Source organism: Procambarus clarkii, chromosome 87 (genome assembly GCF_040958095.1).
Source record: "Procambarus clarkii isolate CNS0578487 chromosome 87, FALCON_Pclarkii_2.0, whole genome shotgun sequence".
Lineage (NCBI taxonomy): Eukaryota > Metazoa > Arthropoda > Malacostraca > Decapoda > Cambaridae > Procambarus > Procambarus clarkii.
In genome coordinates, this window is record NC_091236.1 from 12,675,133 (window position 1) to 12,702,078 (window position 26,946).

General features: G+C 41.5%; 1 protein-coding gene across 1 annotated transcript in view; it reads left to right on the forward strand.

The window, feature by feature from the left end:
* The window catches only part of LOC123747022 (uncharacterized), a 145,912-nt gene that overhangs the window by 102,088 nt on the left and 16,878 nt on the right, over window positions 1-26,946 (forward strand). Inside the window, 8 exon segments of the mRNA XM_069317434.1 lie at window positions 858-905; window positions 7,318-7,455; window positions 7,458-7,474; window positions 8,314-8,442; window positions 9,178-9,334; window positions 10,409-10,625; window positions 13,873-14,021; window positions 15,649-15,939. Of these exon segments, the coding sequence (XP_069173535.1) occupies window positions 858-905; window positions 7,318-7,455; window positions 7,458-7,474; window positions 8,314-8,442; window positions 9,178-9,334; window positions 10,409-10,625; window positions 13,873-14,021; window positions 15,649-15,939 (1,146 nt within the window).

The following is a 26,946-nucleotide window of genomic DNA, read 5'->3' on the forward strand; positions in this document are numbered from 1 at the left end:
TAATGAATACAATGTAGTAATGATGAATGTGGTAGTTTTGGGTGGAAGATATTTTAACATTATGTGATAGTTTTGGTAGTAGGATACTTTAACATCATGTGTATTTAACATCTTGTTTTCATAGGATGATAACCGTACCCCTTAAGTAGTGTGGTGTATGGCGTTTTATAATATGAAATTATTTATAATAATTTTATAATAATTTATAGTGTAATATAAAAATGGCGTAATTGCATAATATAGGCTGTAAAAGGGTAATTGGCACAGAATAACGAGTTAATATTTCGTATGGAGTAAAGGCACAGTTTCAGAGAGATTATATTAGTAGTTATGGTGGGATTAATCTATCAGGAGTTATTCGTCTTAAGATGTCCTATCTAAGGAGTTAATGGGCTCATGGAAGGGAGTTAACATCTTCAGAACTTACTTGTAAAAGTTTGATACAAAAGAAAATAAGGAATTCATCTCGTGACGTTTCTCGCTTGAGTTGTTTAAACCAGTAAAGTTTAGTATTTTATTGAGGGTTTTACTTGTAAGGGACATGAATAACGGAGTTGTTTAAGAGGGTATCAAGTATTTTGATTAAATTTGTTTCAGAAAACTTTCTTCAATTAAGAATTTTATTAGCTGGAGATTATTCATTATTTTTAAAGATGTATTTTAGATTTGTTGGAAACGCTAATAATGAATTAGTTATTGTCTTAAGATGTTAGCCACTATCTGAAGATAATTATATCTTTATTTAAATCACTATAGTTAATGGTATTACATCACCACTTAAGGGGTACAGGAATGTCCTGTAAGACTAAAGTACTTTAAATATCTAACTCGGTCCATCAATTTTTACCACCACGCAGTCGTCTTACTGGAGAAAGCCATGTATCGGAGAGGCAACCTTTGCGAAGGTAAGGACCAGGTTCGAACCCTATATGCATGGTTCTCCTGGGTTAATGTCAGTAGAAGAGGCTTCTGGCTTCGACGTCCCACTGGTCTCAGATTCTCAAAGAGTCGTGTTAGATGTCATCTATGGTGCTAGAACACACTAGGATGGCTATGATTGGATGACGTGAATTTCTACCCCAATCGAAATCTTCGTGTTGACCAGACCACACACTAGAAGGTGAAGGGACGACGAGGTGAATGGTCGTGGACCATTCTCACAATCGACTTGAGAATGGTCCAGGACGGACCGAAACGTCGTCGTCCCTTCACCTTCTGTGTGTGGTCTGGTCAACATACTTTAGCCACGTTATTGTGACTCATCGCCTGCACAATCTTCGATTGTGCGGAACGGGAATCGAACCAATGTCCTTTGCAGCCCCCAGACACCACGCACCTTAACCCAAGGGTCCACGAAATGCTATGAGATCTATAACCCGGATTCACCCGGCCCCAGGCTCCTAGTGGATCTAGGTGGATCCTTTAATATATCATGGTTTGTGAGTTAAGGGTGCGCGTCTGTGGACAACCAGGACGCTGGTTCGATTCCTCCCTTTCCTGCCCCAAGATTTTCCCAAAGATATATCGCCTTACTGTGGTTGCATTGTGTACTTTTGGCCAAGATTTCTGGAGTTATGGAACGGCAGTTACTGCCCAACACACAATGTTGTGATACTGTTAGCTCCTGTGCTGTAGCAAAGGTATAATGTGACAATATGTGTGTGTGTGTGTGTGTGTGTGTGTGTGTCTGTGTGTGTGTGTATGTGTGGTGTGTGTGTGTCTGTGTCTGTGTGTGTGTGTGTGTGTGTCTGTGTGTGTGTGTGTTACGTCTTTTTCACGGTCCAAAGATGAGAGTGATTTGACGTTGAGACTTAAGACGTTAACACTTAAGTTCTGGGATTGTTAGAACGCTTTTTAACATGGCCAAGATGGCTGCCAAGATGGCGGTCGAATGTTAGAAGAGGCACTAACCAAATAGAGAAGATGTAGTGAATGATTAATCTTTGAGAATGTGACACCAGTTTCCCCCCGTGGCCCGAGTTTGTCAAGCTGTCGGCAATCTTCCCGGTCGCGTGCTTGACAAACATCAATAAACTTGCACCGCTTGTTTGCCATACAACAGTATCCAATCACCGCTTGCTTAAGTCAAGTCAATCAAGGTATTACCGCCCGTTGCTCACCCATGCATCAGTACACTGCTAAGGTTGCCTAGGAACACACAAAAATACTTGTCAAACACACACACACACACACACACACACACACACACACACACACACACACACACACACACACACACACAACACACACACACACACGCAAGATAAAAACAAGAACAAGTAATTTTAGATCCAGTGTTTCTGTGGTGTTAGCTTTCTTATATTTAGCATTTTCTTAGAATAACCTTGACTTTATTAAACATTTTATTATCATCATTATTATTATTATTATTATTATTACACAGAAAGCACACTAGGGTGATGTATGTCAATGAGGAATTCCATCAGGGCTGTGAGGGGGACGCGAACCCTGCGACCGAGGCACTGTTAGTCGCATACTCTACCACTGGACCACCGTGGCTTGTACCAGTCACTACAAAAACATTCAGTAGAAATTCGGTTGTATGACTTTTTAATGTCGGCGATGGTCCAGTGGTAGCGTGTGGGGCTTACAATGGCTTGGTCGTAGGTTCGAGTCCACCGCACTGCCCTAGTGGATTTTCTCATTATTATTATGAATATATTATTATTTATTTCTTGCCTTTATGTTTCTGTTCTTTCCTTTATTGCTCTCTTTTTTTTTTTGCTTGCATGTTTAGCTTTTGTATTGAATTGGTTGATTATTGTTTGTGCTTTGATGCAAATTTTCCAGTTAACGTTTTAAGATTGCTATTGTTGTTGTTGTAGAAAGTCTTAATCTTTCTACAACAACCTGTGTTGTTGTAGAGGTTGTGTTTTGGGTCTGTCTCTTTCGACTGTATTCTGCTAGTTCAAGCGACCGAAAGCGCTCAAGTAAATTATTTATTCATTGCCCCTTCGTGGGTTTTATATATATATATATATATATATATATATATATATATATATATATATATATATGTCGTACCTAGTAGCCAGAACTCACTTTTTGGCCTACTATTCAAGGCCCGATTTGCCTAATAAGCCAAGTTTACCTGAATTAATATATTTTTTCTAATTTTTTCTTATGAAATGATAAAGCTACCCATTTCATTATGTATGAGGTAAATTTTTTTTTATTGGAGTTAAAATTAACGTAGATATATGACCGAACCTAACCAACCCTACCTAACCTAACCTAACCTATCTTTATAGGTTAGGTTTGGTTAGGTAGCCAAAAAAGTTAGGTTAGGTTAGGTTAGGTAGGTTAGGTAGTCGAAAAACAATTAATTCATGAAAACTTGGCTTATTAGGCAAATCGGGCCTTGCATAGTAGGCTGAGAAGTGCGTTCTGGCTACTAGGTACGACATATATATATATATATATATATATATGTCGTACCTAGTAGCCAGAACTCACTTCTCAGCCTACTATGCAAGGCCCGATTTGCCTAATAAGCCAAGTTTTCCTGAATTAATATATTTTCTCTAATTTTTTTCTTATGAAATGATAAAGCTACCCATTTCATTATGTATGAGGTCAATTTTTTTTATTGGAGTTAAAATTAACGTAGATATGTGACCGAACCTAACCAACCCTACCTAACCTAACCTAACCTATCTTTATAGGTTAGGTTAGGTAGCCGAAAAAGTTAGGTTAGGTTAGGTTAGGTAGGTTAGGTAGTCGAAAAACAATTAATTCATGAAAACTTGGCTTATTAGGCAAATCGGGCTTTGCATAGTAGGCTGAGAAGTGAGTTCTGGCTACTAGGTACGACACATATATATATATATATATATATATATATATATATATATATATATATATATATATATATATATATATATATATGCAGAACATTTACTTGTTCTGAATTCAGTTATTTTACATATAAAATTCTATCAAGCTTTGAACACTATTAACATCGATTCAGTAACTCATCTTGGACAATGGACTACTTATATTTAGTCACTATACTAAATTTAGACTAATATACTAAATTTTAGTCTATTACACTGGACTCTTATCCATTTATCTAGCAGGATAGTTCCTGCAATTTATGCAACTTGACTCAATAGAGCTTTGCCACTTCAATTGCGACATTGAAAACCAAAAAATCTTCCAGAAACCTTTGCAACGGCTGCAAGATCCACCTCGACCTACAGATATGCATAAATACTCCCAAAATGGTCATTGCAACAGCTTGCAACGCAACATTAACCCGTGCTCTCGCTTAATAGGCCGTATTTTTTAAGCGAATCGGACCATTCCCTTAAAAATGGAGCCCAATTAGTAAATATTCAAGCGCCGTTATAGTGACGATATCTGCGCCGCAGCCTCGATAGGCTAATTGGGATGCGTAGATTCAAGACCTCTTACCACGCCAACCTACTTTACGCCCCCATTCCCCCCCTCTATCCCCCCCTCCTCATCCATTCCTTCCCTCATCCATCCCCTCCCCTTCCATCCACCCCTCATCCATCCCCTCCCCCTCCATCCACCCCTCATCCATCCCCTCCCCCTCCATCCACCCCTAATCCATCCCCTCCCCCTCCATCCACCCCTCATCCATCCCCTCCCCCTCCATCCACCCCTCATCCATCCCCCCTCCCCCACCCCCCGGAGGCAATAACTCTTCCCATATTAGCTTACTGTAACCCGTTCACCCGTTCCCCCCTCCCCCCCCCCCTCAAGCCTCAATGTTGCAAATGCATATAGAAATGTGTGTGTTGATATGTACATACGAGTGCATGTTGCAAGAATGTCGTTCTTGTAAACATTATTGAATGTGATCGAAAGATTTTGATTGTGGATCTGGAACGAAATCTTTCTTTCTTAGGTGCTTCACTTTGGGAGGGAAGATTAAAAATAACTGCCTAAAGGTATCTGAATAGAGCCGGATCCGGGTCGCTACAAAAGTTCGTTTCGCTGAAGCACTCTTCAACATCTTCAGAGGCAGAGGGAGAGGGAGGGAAAGTATCGGGAGAATGCGCCAAGTTATTACGACTAGATATCACTTGGAAGGGATCGGGATAAGCATTTGGGATGGGACGAGGTGGGGGAAGAAATGGTGCCCAACCACTTGGACGGTCGGGGATTGAACGCCGACCTGCATGACGTTGCTCCAGCCCAATGATTTATAGCCAATTTATATTGCCAACACTCGGTTGGGCGAGACTAGCACATGGAACTAGTCTTACCCAACTTTCCAGGATGAATCATGGGGGGTATGGGAGTGTCGTAGGTCGAGCGAGGGATTGGCCTAAGGTCACACTTTAAGAAATATGGGCGTTTATGGCGACCCCCACGACTTTATGGTATGAACTAAAAGCAGAAGAGAAGAGAAAAGAAGGAACAGGTGGAGAGAGGGGGGGAGAGAGAGAGACTCTCTCTCTCTCTCCCTCTTCCTCTCTCTCTCTCTCCCTCTCTCCATTGCTTTTCACTCTCTCCTTCCAAGAAATATCTGAAGCAACATGAAGATATTGATGAAAAACATGCGGATATGATCTATAGACTCCACCGGTATGAATCATCTCTTGCTTGCAATCTTGACTCAAAAATTGAAAAATATCTGCAACTGTGCTTTTCGATACGATACATTGCACAAACCTCCATGAACCCGGTCTGGGAACGTTACAGGAAGATCTTTTGAAACCGGTCATTCAATCCACGGAGTTTGTTGCATGTTCAAATAATAGATTTATGAGATAGGAATTAGTATTAAAATCAATTTCTGCTCACAAAATGGCTCCTCATCAACTCTGTGCCTTTTATACGTGTCCTTAATATTAAATAAAACACATACGTACGCAAATTACGATAAACTAAACGCCTTGAATATGTTATAAAGTTTTGAATGAAGTCAGATATTAACCTTTCGGATAAATCATTGGAACGCTTACTTATTTCTATAGAAAATTTGCAGCGTTTCCCTTCACCTAATGCACCTGCTCATCTAGGAGTAGATAGGTGCCTGGGGGGGTTTCTGACAGTTCCTGGAGATGGCCAGTAATTGGCGTAGTAGTTTTATATATTTCAAGTGTGTTATTTTGTCTTGGATTAGTCTGGAGTGTGTGTGTGTTTGGGGAGGCTGTTGTGTAAGTGCAAGTATTTATATAGTATTATATATATATTTATATGTATCTTACTCGCTTAGCTGTGTATGAAGAAAGCAAGCTCCAGCTCCTGCGCCCCGTCTCTTGAACACTGTAATTTCCCCTCCTGTTGAATCCAATCTTCCCTAACAATACACAACTTCGCGGTTACGTTATGTGCTGCTGTGTTTCGTGTGTTGTGTCTTCAACTCTCAGACAATACCGTGCGCCTAAGAACTTGAATTGGACGGTAGAGCGACGGTAGATGCTACTTTGTAGGTCGGCGATCGAGGCTCCCCTTAATGGTCGAGTGGTTATAGTCACTATTTCTTCCCTCCTTAATTGCTATATTAGTCTTCCTGGCTTAGTGCCTTCTTTTGGTAATTACTTGCATTCCTTCCCTTCGTCTTATCCCAGCTTCTTGTTCCCATATCCCAGATCCTTGTTCCCATATCCCAGATCCTTGTCCTCATATCCCAGCTCCTTGTCCTCATACCTCCAGCTCCTTGTCCTCATACCCCAGCTCCTTGTCCTCATACCCCCCAGCTCCTTGTCCTCATACCCCCAGCTCCTTGTTCTCATATCCCAGCTCCTTGTTCTCATATCCCAGCTCCTTGTCCTCATATCCCAGCTCCTTGTCCTCATACCTCCAGCTCCTTGTCCTCATACCTCCAGCTCCTTGTCCTCATACCCCAGCTCCTTGTCCTCATACCTCCAGCTCCTTGTCCTCATACCCCAGCTCCTTGTCCTCATACCCCCAGCTCCTTGTCCTCATACCCCAGCTCCTTGTCCTCATACCTCCAGCTCCTTGTCCTCATACCCCAGCTCCTTGTTCTCATACCCCCAGCTCCTTGTCCTCATACCCCCAGCTCCTTGTCCTCATATCCCAGCTCCTTGTCCTCATACCCCCAGCTCCTTGTCCTCATACCCCCAGCTCCTTGTCCTCATATCCCAGCTCCTTGTCCTCATATCCCAGCTCCTTGTCCTCATACCCCAGCTCCTTGTCCTCATACCCCAGCTCCTTGTCCTCATATCCCTTCCAAGTGCCATGCAGTCAAACTGCCATATAGTTCCTTCTCCCAATTACCTAACCTAAACAAGCAACAGAACTTTAAAGAGATCTTTAACAAGAGAGATCTTAATTATCTCTCTTCCCGTTCTGCAGCGACCTTGCTGTGCCTCCGGCTGTGTCGCCAGCGGTGCTCGGGGTCCAGCTTCTGTGCCCCTCACCGCACTTACAAGCAGAGGGAATTGGAGATGCAGATGGTGATCGTCCTCCTCGTTATCACCATCGTCTTCATCATCCCTGGACGCCTATTGACGTGAGTTTTTGAGTGTTTAGACTTGGTGAAATGTAAATAAACACTTGATGGTGAGATGTAAACAAACGCTTGATGGTGAGATGTAAACACACATTTGATGGTGAGATGTAAACAAACGCTTGATGGCGAGATGTAAACAAACGCTTGATGGTGAGATGTAAACACACATTTGATGGTGAGATGTAAACAAACGCTTGATGGCGTGATGTAAACACACATTTGATGGTGAGATGTAAACAAACATTTGATGGTGAAATGTAAACAAACAAAAATATGATGAGGAAAAAAACTAGTTGAAAAGTAAACATGTATTTTTTTTAACAATTTGGTGTTTTCTTATGATGTTGAGAGAGATATATTTAAGTTCCTTAAATTTTAATTCAATTTTAATAAATTTTAACAAAAGGATGATAATTTTTTTATCGAGACCACTTCCGGAGGTCTTGGTGGACCCCCGGAGGTCTTGGTGGACCCCCGGAGGTCTTGGTGGACCCCCGGGGGTCTTGGTGGACCCCCGGGGGTCTTGGTGAACCCCCGGAGGTCTTGGTGGACCCCCGGAGGTCTTGGTGAACCCCCGGGGGTCTTGGTGGACCCCCGGGGGTCTTGGTGGACCCCCGGGGGTCTTGGTGGACCCCCGGGGGTCTTGGTGGACCCCCGGGGGTCTTGGTGGACCCCCGGAGGTCTTGGTGGACCCCCGGGGGTCTTGGTGAACCCCCGGGGGTCTTGGTGGACCCCCGGGGGTCTCAACGGACCCCCTGTGCTCCTCCTTCCTTCCTTCCTTCCTTCCATCAACTACCCATTTCTTCCTGATTTACTTTCCCTCTCTCCTTACCCACCAGCTCCGGCTCTTCCTGAACCAAATCTGGCCACACAAGACTCGCGAGGATCACATTCAGGACATGATTGCCGTGCGTCTCACCTCTATCAATCAGATCGTCGACCCGTGGGCCTACATTATCTGCAGAAAGGTGCGTTCAGGTCTGCTCTGACTACTACGGGCTCACCATAGCCCGTGCTACTTGGAACTTTTTGTTCCAAGTAGCAAACCTTAACAACAACAACATGCTCTGACTGCCTTAGAAGGGTAGAAAACTAGAAAACTAATTTGAGTAAGTTCGAATGAGTTGTTGAAGTTGTAAAGTTGAGAGAGAAAGAGAGAGAGAAAGAGAGAGAGAGAGAGGGGGGGGGCTGGGAAGTATCAGTGAAAAGGGATTTTGTGGGAGGTGAGTAATGGGATTTAGCGTATATCAAACCGTTTTATAGGGGGATTAATGTATTTTGAGGATTTTGGCGGTAGTTTCAGGTAGGCCGACGGTTTCAGATTTTTCAGGCCCGATTTTTAATCCTTGATGGTCCGAGTTTATCCAGGTTGTTGTGGATCTTCTGTTAAGTGTTGATAGGGGTCAGGTTTCTATAGATTGTCTTTCATAAATCATTTGAATTATACTTAATAACTCAAGATACTTAATAACACACACACACACACACACACACACACACACACACACACACACACACACACACACACTAAAACAGATAATTACTACAAGACCTGCTGCATGGGTAACAGCTTCTCAACCAGAGAGCAACTCCATAGTCTCCTAAGACTGCTACATGCCAACTACTGCCACTACAACAATTCACAAACACCAGTCAATTCACTGAACCTCCTGACCTAGACGAGCTTGTGTTGGTGTTCACAGGTGTTCGCTACACGTGCCTGGCGCTGGATGCGACTCTCCTTCATGGGCTCCCGCCTCCTGGCCAGGGACAGCTCCAGCCATCCCGGCGGCTCACACAAGAAACTCTCTAAGACCATCAAACCGCCCGAGAAAATCCAATATAAGACACCATTTAAAGGTAATATTTTACGAGTGAGAGGTTGAAGGTAATCATTAGGACTGAATGGTATAGGCCTATATAGCCCTGGGATATAAGGCCGCAGTTAAGGAGCAGTAGTCAACGTCTTGGACTATCGGTAATCGAACACCAACTCTGCAAGTAGTTAGGCCCATGCTTCTTAGAAAAGTAAGTTGCAGGTAAGTTGCAGGACCATAGATGGAATAACTGAGTAATTAGGTAGTACTTATAGTACTATCGTAGTACGATAAGGACCATCGTACATATATTGACTTAAAAGGCAGTTAGAAAGTAGACATCGGTACTATTGAATGTGGACAAACCAGAAAAGTTTTTGTACTGTTGCAAAGAAAACTTAACTAAACCTTCGTAGGTTTAATACACCCTATCTGAGGCTATCTTTAATACACGCTATCTATAGTACATATATGTACTATACTAGGCCTAGGAATATTTAAGTTTGATTTTTAGCTTATTTTTTTCTGGACTCTATAAAAGTGAACCAAATTCTACTAATTGTGAATGACGTCTATGTATGTATGATGGTCAAAATAGTTGCATAAATCTAAATAGGAGGAAGGGTTGTGGGAGAGGTGAGTGGAAGAGGTAGGTTAGGTTAGGGTTGTGGGAAAGGTGAGTGGAAGAGATAGGTTAGGTTTGGGTTGTGGGAAAGGTGAGTGGAAGAGGTAGGTTAGGTTTGGGTTGTGGGAAAGATGAGTGGAAGAGGTAGGTTAGGTTAGGTTAGGGTTGTGGGAAAGGTAAGTGGAAGAGGTGGGAGGCGCGGGTCTAGGAAGCATACGTGAGGTGATGCGAGGAATGGTACATCGACACACAGAGATGGAAAAGATAGAGCATTCCCGTGCAGAGATCTGGAAAAGATAGAGCATTCCGTTCAGAGTTAGATGGTTAATACAGTCAGAGGAAGATAAACATAATTAACCCAAAAAGGATTCGAACCCATGCCGTCGAGGATCACCCCTAAACATACCGTGACCACCGCACCAATGACCGTCGTAGACGACCATAGCTCCCCTTCCCTAACATTAAGACTACTCTCTCTCTCTTCTCCCCCAGGAGGAGGAGACAACGGAGTGACACAGGAGAGAGACAACAAGGCCATGGTAGTGGTCGTGGAGGGTGACGCCCTGCTCAACACCGGACCAAGGACACCCATCAAGGACAGCCCGGACACGCCAGGACCAGCCTCCAAGGACGGGCCAGCTAGCGTGGCGGAGGGAGAGCAGGTAGTGGGGGTGACCCTGGACCCCAGCAGTGCCCACAGAACCCCCACGTAGCCCTCAGTGGGTCGGAGCACACCACGTACGCCACGGCTCTTCAAGGTAAGCTAACAGTGTACGCGTAATCCTGGGGTTTGGGGATCGATCCCCGGCGATGGAGGAAACAAATGGCCAGAGTTTTTTTCACCCCTGATGCCTCCTGTTACCTAGTAGTAAATTGGTACCTGGGAGATAGACAGCTGCTACGGGCTGCTTTCTGGGAGGGGAGGGGGTAAAGTTGATTGATTTTTTGAGAGGCGGGCCGAAAGAGCCGGAGCTCAACCCCCGCAAGCACAATTAGGTGAATACACAGTACCATATTGATATAATATCCAGGAGCAACATCGATGCAACGTTGAATTAACGATAATAACGCTGAATCAACGTCAATTAACGTTGACCCGACGTCGAACCAACGTAACTTGCAGACATGGTGTCCATTGGGCAATTGGCGACGGTTTTTAAAGATTATTGGATTGTAATAACGTAATAATAGACCAAATAACTGCCGTTTTGTTTGTTGGCAAGTTACCCTTCAGAGTACGATAATACGATACGATTATTGGGTGGCGCTGAAGTGTTAATGCACTATTCTGTGCTGTTAGTTCACTGTTAGTTAGGTCTTTTGAGCCCCCCTAAATGTTGGCAGCTTGGGGCTGCCTAGCTCCCTAGAGCTAGGCATCTTCTGAGCTCCCTAGATGTTGGCAGTTTAGGTTCAGGAGATGTGAACCCTTAGATACTGACAATTCAGGGTCAGGTCGTCTGAGAACCCCAGGGCCTAAGTGTTTTATGAGGATCATTCAGTATATAAACTGTAGATTCATTAGCCCCATCCCTTATCACCCCCCTACATGGGACCACTCTAGTGGAGGTCCCCTAATCAGGGACTAGCCCACAGATCAGGAACTGTTAACGGGGACGAATCGGGAGGACGAATGTAGGGACGAATCGTCCCTACTTGGGTCTGGATTTTTGATCAGTTTATTTTCTAACACAAATGTGGCCATGTGTCCAGAATAGTCAGTCTCTATCCGTCCACTCCCCATTCCACCCGTCTCCAGTTCACCAAACCACACACTAGATAGAGAAGAGACGACGACGACGTTTCGGTCCGTCCTGGACCATTCTCACAATCGACGTGAGAATGGTCCAGGACGAACCGAAACATCGTCGTCTCCTCACTTTCTAGTGTGTGGTCTGGTCAACATAATTCAGCCACGTTATTGTGACTCATCGCCTGCACCAGTCTTCTTTTCCTCCTATGTCCACACTCACCCTTCCTGTTGGTAGACTCAGGGGAAAGATATTATAAATATTACATAACGTTAACAGTTACCTCAAGCTTGGTCAGGAATGTACAATTGAGAGTAAAGAAATATTTGGTAATAACATTATTAATAATGACAATAATGACATAAAATTATAATGCTGCTACTAATGAAAATAATTATACTAATACAACTGCTTATAATGATTCTAATAACAATAATAACAGCAGACGAGAAATTAGAAGAACTCAATAAGCGACGATTGGAACGCGGGATTAATTTGCAAACGAACACTTGTGTAACAACGCACCACCATTGATTGCTTCGGCTAACGACCCGGAATATTAAGTGATAATTGCAGATACCAGCAATCTTAATCAATACGATTGAACAGAATAGAAGGAGAAGGGAGGGAGGTGAGAAGAGGTCATAAGATAGGAGGAAGAAGAGAAGGGTGCAATTGAGAGAGAGAGAGAGAGAGAGAGAGAGAGAGAGAGAGAGAGAGAGAGAGAGAGAGAGAGAGAGAGAGAGAGAGAGAATAGGAAAACAAAGAAACAGGGAAAAGGAATGCAGTTAAGAAAAGGGGAAGATTGAGGTAGAAGGGGTGTGTGTTGGGGGTAGTGTGGAGGGGGGGAGGACGTTAACTGAAAGTGGGGACTAGAATGTAAGGGGGAAGAGGTTATGCAGTAGGGGAAGTGAGAGGGGATCTGTGCATTGGTAAGGAGAGAGGGGTTACTGAAGTAGTTAGAAAGGGTGGGGGTTAGTTACCGGTTGGGGGAGAGGGGGGCTTGGTAGGACCGTGAGGTATAAAGAGGAGGAATATATATTATAAGGAAACAAAGGGGAATAAAGAATAACTTATAAAGAATAAGTTACTATTATTCATTTGTCCAATCTCTTTGTCCAAGATTATAATTAACGCCAAATTAAACTTCTAAATATCCCATAAGGATTTTTTTTAGCAATATAACGGAATCGAACCAGCGTCCTGAGTCCCTCCAGACGCACACATTATACCCACTAGACCACAAAGGCTTTAAAAGGCAATACAATCTGAAATCTTACAGAAACTTAAGAGGGCACAAAGTGGGTACTCAAATCCAGTTTTGAACCCTTCACTCTCTGTTGTAGGAAATGAAGTTTTTCATCAGTGCTTTGTTCTTTCACCTTTTGGATCTTTTTTAAGGAATATTCTTTATGAGGAATGATTTTTATGAGAAATTATTTTTATGAGAAATAAACACCGTTTCACCACCAAATCTTTATCTACAAAATCAGGTTTAAGGCCAGCTCGTTCTTGGGATTTACAGATCAAATTATCTTGCAACATAACAGGACCGAGAAATTGTTCTGATTGTTTCAAGCGTAGGCTAGACATGTATATGAGCTTGCGTGGGTATAAATAGGAATTAGGAAGTATAGGCCAATAGGCTTTCTGCAGTTGCCTGTATTCTTATGTACTCGGCATTAACTTGTAGTCAAGGAAACCTTCATCTCATATACTGAAACATGCTCTTTTACTACTACAGTTTCCTCGTATAACCTGAACCCATGTATAATTATGTAAATCCTTAATATTAAAGTATGTATTAGTAATACTGCATCATATTGCATAATATTTACTCACTGCATAATATTTGCATAATACTCATTGCATAATAATTGCCTAATACTCATCGCATAATATTTTCAAACTACATAGGCATTTTTTTCCAGTGTCACCCTTTTTTCATCCAATACATACATCATAGTCAAAGAACACTCTCTTATGGACACATACGCAGCATATGAATGCTTTTCATTTTCATACTAAAATATATTTAGCATAACTACTATACTTTCTTTTCACCTTCCCTTCTACACAGATCTATCTCCTGTATGTCTCAGTTCTCTCTCTCTCTCTCTCCCTCCCCAAGCAGCCGGGTTAGACCTGACAACCTTGGCTGTGGTCCCCATCCCTGTGTTTACGTCGGAGCAGTATTCCGTGCGGCAGCTGGTGGAACCCTGTCATCACCCCAACCACCATTCCTACACCAACCACCATTCCCACAGTACCAACCACCATCCTCGACTCAGGCGCCTCGCCTCCTCTGCCTCCGCCAAAGATTCTTCCACCTCTAGACAGCCCAGACGAGCCCACGAGTATGAGGGTGAGTGGGTGAGGTTGTCTATCCAATATGCTAGACTGGCTAGATCGCTGCGGTGCGGTGCGAAGGACTAGGCAGTTTGAATGACTCGTATTTATGTGAGGGTGAGTGGGTGAGGTTGTCTATCCAATACGCTAGACTGGCTAGATCGCTGCGGTGCGGTGCGAAGGACTAAGCAGTTTTGAATGACTCGTATTTATGTGAGGGTGGGTGGGTGGGTGGGTGAGGTTATCTATCAAGTATGCTAGACTGGCTAGATCACTGCGGTGCGGTGCAAAGGACTAGGCAGTTTTGAATGACTCGTATTAATGTGAGGGCGAGTGGGTGAGGTTATCTATCAAGCAGTTTTGAATGACTCGCATTTATTGTTTCGAATTGTCCAGCTCAAACAACCCATAAAATATTTTAAATCCAATATTTTTTCCCGGTTGTCAGGAACAGGAAGCTTGCACTTAGAATTATCGAGGATCCTCTAGGCCAACTACTGACCCTGCTCGGAGTGCAACTGGTGACATTTGCCTAACTTCAAGTTATTTTACTACTAAGTGAACAGAGGCATCAGGTGAAAAGGAAATAGGCTGAACCGTTTGTGTCCTACCCAGGGATTAATCCTGGGTACCTTGGATGCAGACCATTGTGGCTGCATTTGCCAATATGCTAAACTAGATGAGTTGCCCATCTCTAGATGAGTTGCAGATGATGGCAGTGCTCGGGTCTCATTTTCTCTCTCTCTCTCTCTCTCTCTCTCTTCTCTCTCTCTCTCTCTCTCTCTCTCTCTCTCTCTCTCTCTCTCTCTCTCTCTCTCTCTCTCCCTCTCACTCACACTCACACTCACACTCACACTCACACTCACACACTCACACTCTCACACTCACACACCAATCCATTCCCACTGTGTCTCTCTCCCTCCTCCCTGTTCTCTCTCCCAGTGGACACAACACACTCTAGTAACATGCAATCTACGTTATTGACGATAAATAAATGTTATCGACATTCAGTTTGCATTACTGATATTTAGACAACATTATCTACATTGAATCAACGTTATCGACTTCGATTCAACATTGACAACATTCGTAAAATACGTTTTAACACACTATGTACAATCAAACCCATATTTCATACTTCACAGGAGTCGCAGAACTTCAGAAATGGAGCCAGTCCTTCTTAAAGTGGGCATGGGGGTCGACCCCATCCCTCGTGATACCGAATAGTCATAAACCACCGTTGACATTTGCGTGAGGCTAGCTACAAGCATCTGACCCCAGACAAACATTATTTTCTGACACACACACACACACACACACACACACACACACACACACACACACACACACACACATATATATATATATATATATAATATATATATATATATACATATATATATATTATATATTCAACAAATAAACCTTAACACACACTTCGAATCGGGTTGAAGAGGCAAAATATAACGATTATTTTAATTCTAATCTTTCTTGACCTTTCTTCTTCTTTATCCATTCGTTACATATAATAAAGCTGATTTATCCCTGCAAACTATTAATTTATGAAGAGATTCTGTGAGTTGACTCGGGCGTTAATGGGAGACTTGATTAAAGTGTTCCGTTTGTTGCTTCTAGGAGTGACCCCGGCGGACTCCTGGGCGTCTGCTTCAGCGGTGCTGGGTCGTCGACACTCCTGGTGCTGTCCTCAGGCTTCACTACACACCAAGTACTATCGCACCCAAAACACCCAGACCTTCGTGTCCTCCCACGCCAGCCCCTCTCAGGGGGACGACAACGCCCTCCACACCCAGAGGAACGACCACGCCCACCGCACAATTGAGGACGACCACACCCAGGAAATCGACCACACGGCTAGCGACGCCTGCCCCTACCACCACCACCACCACCAAACTTCCAGCGGCTCTTGTGTGTGTACTAACCCCTACGGTACTGGCACTTACCCCCCACTACACCTCAGCACCCCTCACCCACAACACTACCCCCTCCCACACCCGCTACACCCACCAACAGGACAAACATACCGCCTCTCATCAAACCTCCACCTTCCCCTACCATAACCAAAATCTCCAATGTAACCCCACCCGACGCGATCCGGACAATGAGGTTCTCCACGTAGATTTCAACCCACCCATACCCATCACAACTCAGAACCCACGACCCATTTTCTCAGCCCTCATGCCTCTACTCACCTCACCAACCTGGACTTCTGCAACTTTAACAGTGAGGGACATTTCGACCGACATAAAAACAGTCACACGGTTGGACCAGATGATATTAATTCTGTGTTTGTAATTGGTAACAGTTTTATACCATGGGTGGATGGGCCCCGCAGTACTGAAAGTGTCAATGAAGGTGTTTTGAATTCCATAAATTCAAAACCCACTCTGAAACGCAGGGGTTATAAGGATTTGTATTGAACGTGGACGAATATGTAGAGGTAAAACACGTTCTGAACAGATAACTGAAAATATTATTGCCTAAACGGCTTCGTAAAGTGTAAATAGTGAGCGTTTTCGAATCGGGAAAACTGTAGCCTTGCAGAAAAAACAGGGGTGGAACGCTTGTGACAGTTCGTGGGTTATTATTTTGCAACAATTCCGAGGCAGTGAAACAGGTCTTAGAATGTAAAACATGGTGAAATAGTGAAGCAACCCCGAGGCAGTGAAGCAAGCCCATTGCAGTGAAACAAGCCTTTGCAATATTTGTCACTGCTCCCGAAAGATATAATCATGGATTTAACGTTATAACAACGATCCCAATACAGTGATATTCACGAAACACTAAGCTGAACTTAAAACGTAATCACTTATAGACCTGTCACGCACCTGTGGCTTGACTACGAAGAAAGGAACCATTTAAGAATCACTGAACGAATCACGAACCAGTGTAACAGCCCGCAACTAGTCTATTAGTTTCGAATCACTATACTAGTCACAAACGAGAACACCGGTTACGAACCTGTGTACAGACTCAGAACTACTGTGTTCCATTCGGGAACCACTGGACCATTATCGTACCAGTGGTACAACAATGGTACGTTTCAAAACAAAAAGAAAAAAGGTTTAATCACGAAGCTTGAAACTCTCGAGTCTCTGAATCATATTAAAATATACAAAATTGAAACAGACAAATGTACAGAAATACTCTAAACAAATATCCCCTTGAATGGCCTTTCTGTGTAGGTAAATTGGTAATATATATTGACAAATAAATAATTTCTAAAAGCACATTTATAAGGAAACCCTCAATAGTTTCTTTAGCAGTTCAAATTATAAATAAGTTTTGAGCACATGGCTCGTAAAATAGACATTTGGAAGGACGACTCTGACAGCTTTGAGGAGACGTCGTGTCGTTGGATCAAGGGAGCGAGGAGCACGGATCTCTTCACCCAACAATAGACAAGTGATTGTCTTCATGTCGAGTCTAAAAAATAGTGATTGGAGATAGATGTTTTTACAATCTACGTATGGCTGGGCACTCGATACCATAAGGCTACTGATGTATGTGTGTGTGTGTATACAGTATATACATATGTATGTATATAATGTAATTTTTGAAGGTGTAACATTTGATTGATGTTTTATTTACTTGTTCATTGTGTATGACATCAAAGCTTAAACATTATGTGAGTTGATGATGTTTTCATTTAAAAAAATGTTTACAGGGGATATATATAATATATATATATATATATATATATATATATATATATATATATATATATATATATATATATATATATATGTGTGTGTGTATATCACGAAAATAAATTTATTCTTTATTCTTAATCACATATATATATATATATTATATATATATATATATATATATATATATATATATATATATATATATGTCGTACCTAGTAGCCAGAACGTACGTCTCAGCCTACTATGCAAGGCCCGATTTGCCTAATAAGCCAAGTTTTCATGAATTAATTGTTTTTCGACTACCTAACCTACCTAACCTAACCTAACCTAACTTTCTCGGCTACCTAACCTAACCTATAAAGATAGTTTAGGGTAGGTTAGGTAGGGTTGGTTAGGTTCGGTCATATATCTACGTTAATTTTAACTCCAATAAAAAAAATTGACCTCATACATAATGAAATGGGTAGCTTTATCATTTCATAAGAAAAAAATTTGAGAAAATATAATAATTCAGGAAAACTTGGCTTATAAGGCAAATCGGGCCTTGCATAGTAGGCTGAGAAGTGCGTTCTGGCTACTAGGTACGACATATATATATATATATATATATAATATATATATAATATATATATATACAGTTTTTTTTTACTGTGTGTGGTCGTGTACAACTCTATGTAATATTCATTCAGTACAAGATAGTGTTATATTTTTGTTTAATTTAACATGTTTACAATGTGTTCACAACCAGTTGGAACCGAGATCGATTCCTGGGCAGGACGGATATGTCTGGGCATATTTCCTTGCATCTGATGCCTCTCTTTATTTAGCCCAGTGCTATGTACCTGGGAGTTATAGCAGACTGTTGTGTGATGCATCCTGTGGAAGGTCTGGCCCACAGGGGAACCTCGATAAGCAGAATTGGCCTCCTGTTCTCGACAATGGAAAACTAATAGATCAAACTTTTAACCATGTATGAATTCACGAGTTTTATGTATAAGTCTCACATTCGTGGGAGTGTATTTGTCGTAAAAGTTTATTTGTCGCCATGAATACATGAGTTTAGGGTTGATGTTCGTTTGCTTGTATAGGATTGTATGTGGTATGTGTATATGTATATTACTGATTGTATAAGACTGTGGTGAGTGAGTGAGTGAGTTTATTAATGATTGTATACAACTATTTGTACAGGACTGTGATTGTACAGGACTGTACGTGGTATAAGTGTATGCCTGGTGGCCGTTTGTTTGTATAGGACTGTACGGGGGGTACAATAATGGTATTAAATACAATGAACCGAATTAATGCTGCTCTTAACCACCGATGTCAGCATCGTTGTGGCTATTGATGATCACCAAAAAAATTCTGAATAGTTTTCGTTGCTAATGTTGAATTTTTGTTTTCATTGTCAACTCATCTTCACTATCATCACCTTCACTCTCTATCGCGCGTTCACCGCTCTTTTACGCAAAAAAGACAGGTTATATTTAGTTGCTTGATGTTGGGCTTAAAGTTTATCGCCCTCTGGAGGGTTATTAAGGCCTATCAACTTCTGGAGGGTTATTAAGGCCTATCAACCTCTGGAGGGTTATTAAGCCTATCACATGGGTTTATCAGCAAGAATATTCGAGTCCCAAACATTGTACAATACTAGAGTAAGCACAAATTGTATATACACCGAGAAGCGCGAGATGATATAAACTATTCGATGTATATATCCCTTAATCACATTGGAGACATGCCGAGTACAGAATATATATATATATATTATATATATATATATAATATTATATATATATATATATATATATATATATATATATATATATATATATGTATGTCGTACCTAGTAGCCAGAACGCACTTCTCAGCCTACTATGCAAGGCCCGATTTGCCTAATAAGCCAAGTTTTCATGAATTAATTGTTTTTCGACTACCTAACCTAACTTTTTCGGCTACCTAACCAAACCTAACCTTTAAAGATAGGTTAGGTTAGGTAGGGTTGGTTAGGTTCGGTCATATATCTACGTTAATTTTAACTCCAATAAAAAAAATTGACCTCATACATAATGAAATGGGTAGCTTTATCATTTCATAAGAAAAAATTAGAGAAAATAGGCAAATCGGGCCTTGCATAGTAGGCAGAGAAGTGCGTTCTGGCTACTAGCTACGACATTATATATATATATATATATATATATATATATATATATATAATATATATATATATATATATATATATATAAAATACGACAAGGACCCTCTAACACCTCAGAATAGGGCTCCTTATGCTAATTTCAAAGTAACTGGATGAAACGAAATGTTTGAAATCTTCAGGTTTGTATAAGACATGATTCATCAAGCACACAACGTATCCTTTTCCGAAGCCTGTGCATCTTTATTTATTCACGGCGGGTTAGTTTACATTTATTAAACTGGTTATGATAACGTACAGAGAGGCAGTTTTTAGCATTAATAACCTTGGGTTGCCATTTTTGTAAACTGATAAACTGTTAAAATAACAGACTAAGCCGTCATGGTCCTAGAACGTTATGCAGGACCAGGCTTTATCATCAAGCATTTACATGTCTAATTACGAAACCTTTACATCTTTCCTCGAACATGGCAGATCAGCCTGTATTTAATAAACAGTTTACGAACTTAGAAACTGTACAACCCCAAGGTTATTTATGTTATAAACAACCTCTGAATCCTTCACAACTCGTAAACTCTTTTTTAATAAATGGAAACACAGCCGCCTTAACTGCCCCATAGTTCAATTATTAATGACCTTTCGGTTTATGCTCGTGCAATTGTTGTCCAATAATCTTTAAAGATAAATTTATAATTTATTCTTAAAGCTTAAATCAGATTTACGTTCGTTTTTTTAATATGAATACGTATTAGATATGAATTTAATATGTTTAATAATTATTATTAATATATATAACGTATAAAATATATAACGTTATATATATATAACGTTAAAATATAACGTATTATGTTTAATAATACGTATTAAATATGAATTTAAGGGGCCTCGTAGCCTGGTGGATAGCGCCCAGGACTCGTAATTCTGTGGCGCGGGTTCGATTCCCGCACGAGGCAAAAACAAATGGGCAAGGTTTCTTTCACCCTGAATGCCCCTGTTACCTAGCAGTAAATAGGTACCTGGGAGTTAGTCAGCTGTCACGGGCTGCTTCCTGGGGGTGGAGGCCTGGTCGAGGACCGGGCCGCGGGGACACTAAAGCCCCGAAATCATCTCAAGATAACCTCAAGAATCAAGATAACGTGACATTTGAAGTTAATAATGATAATTATTAACTTAATATGACATTTGAAGTTAATAATGATAATTATTAACTTAAAATGAATCCAGAAGTTATATTTAAATCAATTATAAAACTATTTCCCCCCCCCCCCCCAGCACTAAGCGAACGACGTGACCCCATGGCGGCGGACTCTAAGCGACCGCTCCCTCAATGTTTACATTGACAGTGTGGATGCCCGGGTCCGAGTCATTCCCGTTTATTGGTCTTTTGACACTTATAAAAAGGGGCAACTCGCCGCAAACATGAGTGTAACGCGTATGTCAAGTGATAGTGGCGCCTCGTATCTTAAGAGAGCCTGTAAAAAACATCATTTTAGAGGTGAAAATTTATTTGTTTTTCCGTTCAATGCGCTTTGCGCTCCTTAGACACTCCTCTCTGCCTGAGGTTAGTTCAGTATTTGCGTAACTGCTTGATGATTCCAGGTCCTGTGGCTAGATTCACGAAAGCACTTACGAACCTGTACATCTTTTCTCAATCTTTGGCGGCTTTGTTTCCAATTATTAAACAATTAATAAGCTCCGAAGCACCAGGAGGCTGTTTATAACAATGACAGTTGAATGGGAAGTTTTCATGCTTGTAAACTGTTTAATAAATGTAACCAAAGCCGTCAAAGATCGAGGAAAGATGTACACGTTCGTAAGTGATTGCGTAAGTGCTTTCGTGAATCTGGCCCCACTGGATTCTACGACTGTGAGAACAATTATTGTGAACTTAAACAGTACAGGAGCAAGTGGTAGATGTGGGGAACCACCCTCAAGTGCTTCATAAATGATTGAAAGGCATGTTGCTGAAATTTGAGATATTTCAGAGTTTTCGAGTGAAAATCAAGACGCCCATTAGCTTCTTGACGATTAAGCGCAAAGACTCATCATCTAAGTACCTAAAGGAAGGTTGTAGTGCGAGCTGAATGGTGTTAAAACTTCTCAGCAATCAGTGGGAGGGTTAAGCGCCTTATGCCAAGTAGGATATCATGATAAGCATAGAGTCAATACACACAGATAGCCTAACCATTCCCTCGTATAGATAACAGGGGCAGATAGTCCTGCCTCATCACACTCTTCATTGCTGTTTCTGGTAAGTACAACTGTATTATATTACAAATCTGTGCTATTCTTTTATTTTATGTATTTTGGACATTATTTAGTTTTTCACGAGGACGCATTCTCGCATTATATTATTTAATCTGATGGGCAAATAGGTTTCGATTTACGTAGGTTCGATTAAATCCATGTTTTCAAGAATGTATCTTGGATGTAAATAGAGGAATTACAGTATTGTACTCGGTATGTTAAGGGAACAAGCCAAGCGCTTCAACGTGGAAACTTAATATGCTCCCGTCAGTATTCAGCACAAGTTAGGGGTGAACAAATCCACAAGGGCCGTGACGAGGATTCGAACCTGCGTCCGGGAGCATCCCAGACGTGATGCATCAAATTTGTTCATTTGATGCATCACGTTAGTGTGATCTCTGTGTGTGAAGTTAGGGGTGTTTGTTGATGTGTTAATATCATACGGCGGAGTTTCATGCGTTTTTTTCTCAATCATTTCGTATGAAAAGTAACTGAATGGTATGTTTTGAAATTAGTAATTACATAAGGGAAAGAGAGAGAGGAGGTGGTAGAGCGAATATTGAGGAGAGAGAAGGTAAAAAAGCGGAAAGGAAGGCAGGGAAAAGGGAAGGTGGGACAGTAGACAGAAGGAAAGGGTTGAGGGGAAAATCTAAGGGTGCTGATTATTATTATGTGTGTGTTAAGTGTCTCCATACAAGTGAAGCAAATACCCCGCTAGTGCAGGCGCCATAATGGCCTATTGCAGGAGTACTAACTGTCCATTACATAGGTGGGGCAGTACCATTAAAGGTGTTATATTTACCAAGGCATCAAAATGCACCACAGGTGTGTTAATTATGTATCATTCATTGTGATTTTCATGTCTTTTATTGTGTTGACATATTTATACATGTATGAATGTCTGGATTCGTTGATAATTGCATATACAGAAGCCCCCTACACACACACACACACACACACACACACACACACACACACACAAACAAAAGCACGCACGCACGCACACAAAAGCACGCACGCACGCACGCACGCACACAATCAAAAATACTACATAGTGAACAACCAAGCGACTAGATTACGAAAAAGGGGAAGGTGAACGTACATGAAATTTGCGAGGTACTAAATGCCAAGAGGCCAAATTCACGAAGCAGTTACGCAAGTACTTACGAACCTGTCATCTTTTCTCAATCTTTGGCGGCTTTGTTTACAATTATTAAACAGTTAATGAGCTCCGAAGCACCAGGAGACTGTTTATAACAATAACAACTGTTGATTGGCAAGTTTTCATGCTGGCAAACTGTTTAATAAATGTAACCGAAGCCGACAAAGATTGAGGAAAGATGTACACGTTCGTAAGTACTTGCGTAACAGCTTCGTGAATCTGGTCCCAGTTTGCGCGGAGCTGTCGCAGCTCAGCCTTAATACCTCCCAGTGCCAGAAGAGGTTGTACCCTTTACCTTGCTTTCGTTTCGAGGATCAACGTCCCCGCGGGCCCGGTCTCTGATCAGGCCTCATGGTTCAACCCGTCCTCCTAATAGAAAGTCGCATTTTGACGTATCCTACACCAAAGGCCACAAATTGTGGTATTAGAAAGTGGTAGCGGCTCGCAAAAATTGACATACTGTCCCGTTTTCTGTTTTGGGTCCTCTGGAAGGGCACTTTAGTGCGCCAGTTTCTTGACGTAGGGAAACCTTAGGAGGCTTTATGGTTGATGGTGTGGTCGAGATAAGAGACCAAAATATTGAGGAAACAGCAGAAGAATAAAGGAAGGAAGTAAAACTTGAAACTATTGCTAGTTATTCAACCAGATAATGTATCACAATGGATGTTAAATAAAGCAACATAGGCCCTCTACATACCTCTGGCTTTACTCGTGAATAAGGCACAAAGGGAGAATTGCCTAGCTGCTGGAAGAAGGCAAATATGGGACCAATTTACAAGAAAGGAGTTGGAGAGGAGGCACTTAACTTCAGACCAGTATCACTGACAAGCATCCCCTTGCCAAGTACTTAAACCGTTAATAAGAATGAGACTGATTTATAAAGATTAAGCCACCCAAAAGGTGGCACGGGCATGAATAGCCCGTAAAAGAATGAGACTAGTTTCACACCTAGAGACAATTAGGTATGTAAACAAACGTCAACATTATTTTAGGAAAGGAAAACTTACAATCTAGATTCTAGAGAGTGAAGAAACTATAAATCACTCAAGTCTTTCTACTTAATTTCAACGTTTCGTCGACAAAATCCTCAGGAATATACCAAAGTATACTAAAAACTTGCATACGAAATCATACATGGGTTCTCCTCATCATACTCATTCTTGGGAATATGTAATCCTTGATCGTAGAGTGTGACGAAGTTCAGGGTCAAGTGATTCTTGTCTAATGTCAGTTGATAGTCATCTAACGCGATGGCTGAGGTCACAAGAGGGACCATGAAGTAACTGGATGCTCGATGGTAAAATTGGTTTGAGTGCTTTTAGGACCAGCTCACGAATGAGACTTTAGTGTTTGTAGGCGCTCCTTCGGTCACTTGTTTGTAGCACTCATTCGGTCACTGTTGCATTTGATGCCTGCAGTGCCCTTTACGATGTTCTGACGATTCATGATGATTGTGGTGGTGTAGTGTAGGTAGTAATGAAGCGTAATTCTTCCTTTTTTCAGATGAATTCAGTAACACGATGCCCCACACCACCATCCTCAATCGTCAGAACATTGTAAAGAGCACCATGCATACGGGAATACGTACACATGCATATACATAAATACATGTACACACACACACAATATATATTATATATATATATATATATATATATATATAATATATATATATATATATATATATATATATAATATATATATATATATATATAAATCCATTGTATGACATGCAAACATAATACATAAAATGCCAAAATATATCAAACTACGCCAGGTGTCGACGTACATCTTTGAATTTTGTAAGTATTTGTATATTGAACCAAACCACTGTGTATAATCTGTGTGGCGTATCAAATACTGTTCTTGTATGTACCTGTATGATCAATTTTTGTATAACAGATAATTAAATCTTTATTAAACTACTTCAGCTTGACGTTGATGTGTTATTACACCTGACTTTGGCCGTGGGATTCTCAAGAGTTGGTCGTAGGTGTGTGGAATTACCTGAGTGCTGATCGTAAGCGTGTGTAGTTACCTTGTAGCCCAATGTAAGTGTGAATAATTACTTAAGAGCAATGTCGTAAGTGTTTGTAATCATCACTGGCTGGTCGTAAGTGTGGTTATGTTACGGTACACTATATCATGCTGTGGTACACCATACTGGGAAGTTATGGTACACCATACCACATGTTTAACAGGTAACATATAACTATTACATATGCTGTAGAAACGGTACATTATTTATCTGTCCTGGAGGTACGGTGCACTGTACCTATATCTGTGATCCCCACATTTCCTACGGGCTCACTATAGCCCGTGCTACCTGGAACTTTTTTGTTCCCAGTAGCTAAATCTATAACAACAACAACAGCAAAATTTCACCCCAATATTATATCTGTCGTCATCAATGCTTCTACATATGGTTAAAAAAAGTACCTATAGGCAGTTTTGGGGAGTTGCACGATGCATTACCTTGCAACGGCATGAGCATTCCCTTGCAGTATCAACGCTGTTTGACACCTTGGTTGAGTTCTACATTCCCCAGCACCGGTTTTGGGGTTCTAGGGTTCAGACGTGATGGAACTTTTAGGAATCATATTAGGACTCATTAGGAATCATATTTAGGAATCATATTAGAATCATATCATTGTGTGTGTGGTTAAGAGGTCACACGAAACCTAGGGCCAGATTCACGAAGCAGTTACGCGAACACTTACGAACCTATACATCTTTTCTCAATCTTTGGCGGCTTTGTTTACAATTATTCAACGGTTAATGAGCTCCGAAGCACCAGGAGGCTGTTTATAACAATAACAACAGTTGATTGGCAAGTTTTCATGCTTGTAAACTGTTTAATAAATGTAACCAAAGTCGTCAAAGATTGAGGAAAGATGTTCACATTCGTAAGTACTTGCGTAACTGCTTCGTGAATCTGGCCCCTGGATTTTTCAAGCCCTGAGTTGGGTTGGGATGGATAATACTTGGATTAATTCATTTCAACCACTTGGATTGGTCTGTATTACGACTGCCTCGCTACACTTGCAGGCCGGCGTTCGATGCCCGACGGTTCAAGGGAAGGGGAGTTATCAGGAGAAAGCGGCAAGCCATTTCGACTATATAGAACTTGGAAGGGGTCAGGATAAGGGTTTACGATGGGACGGGGTTAAAGGAATGGTGCCCAACCACTTAAACGGTCGGGGATTGAACGCCGACCTGCACGAAGCGACACCGTCGCTCTACCGTCCAGCCCAAGTGGTTGGTGTTCCAACAATCCAAGTGGTTGACCACTTTTCCAGACCTTCGTCCATTCCCAGATCCTCGTTTTGATATCTTTTTCAAGCGATATCAGTTACCTGAGAAGAATCGAGTCATTTAGTCAGAGAATTAACTTTTTCTCAGCTAAATTTTTTAAGTTTGTTGACTTCTGCGGCGAGCTGTTATCCTATCATGATAGCCGCTTTCACTGTCCATCAACTTGATCTAGTAGCTACATCGACGGCCCTGTATCTTGCAGGTCTGCGTTCAATCCCCAAGGTACAAGTGGCGGGGCTCCGATCTTTCTCCCCCATCTGCCTATCTCAGCTCCTTGTCCTTATATCCCTTCCCAGTCTTATGTAGCAATACAATACATACAGCAATACAGTACATGCAGCAATACAATAGATGCAACAACGTTTTCTCGTAAATACCTTACATAG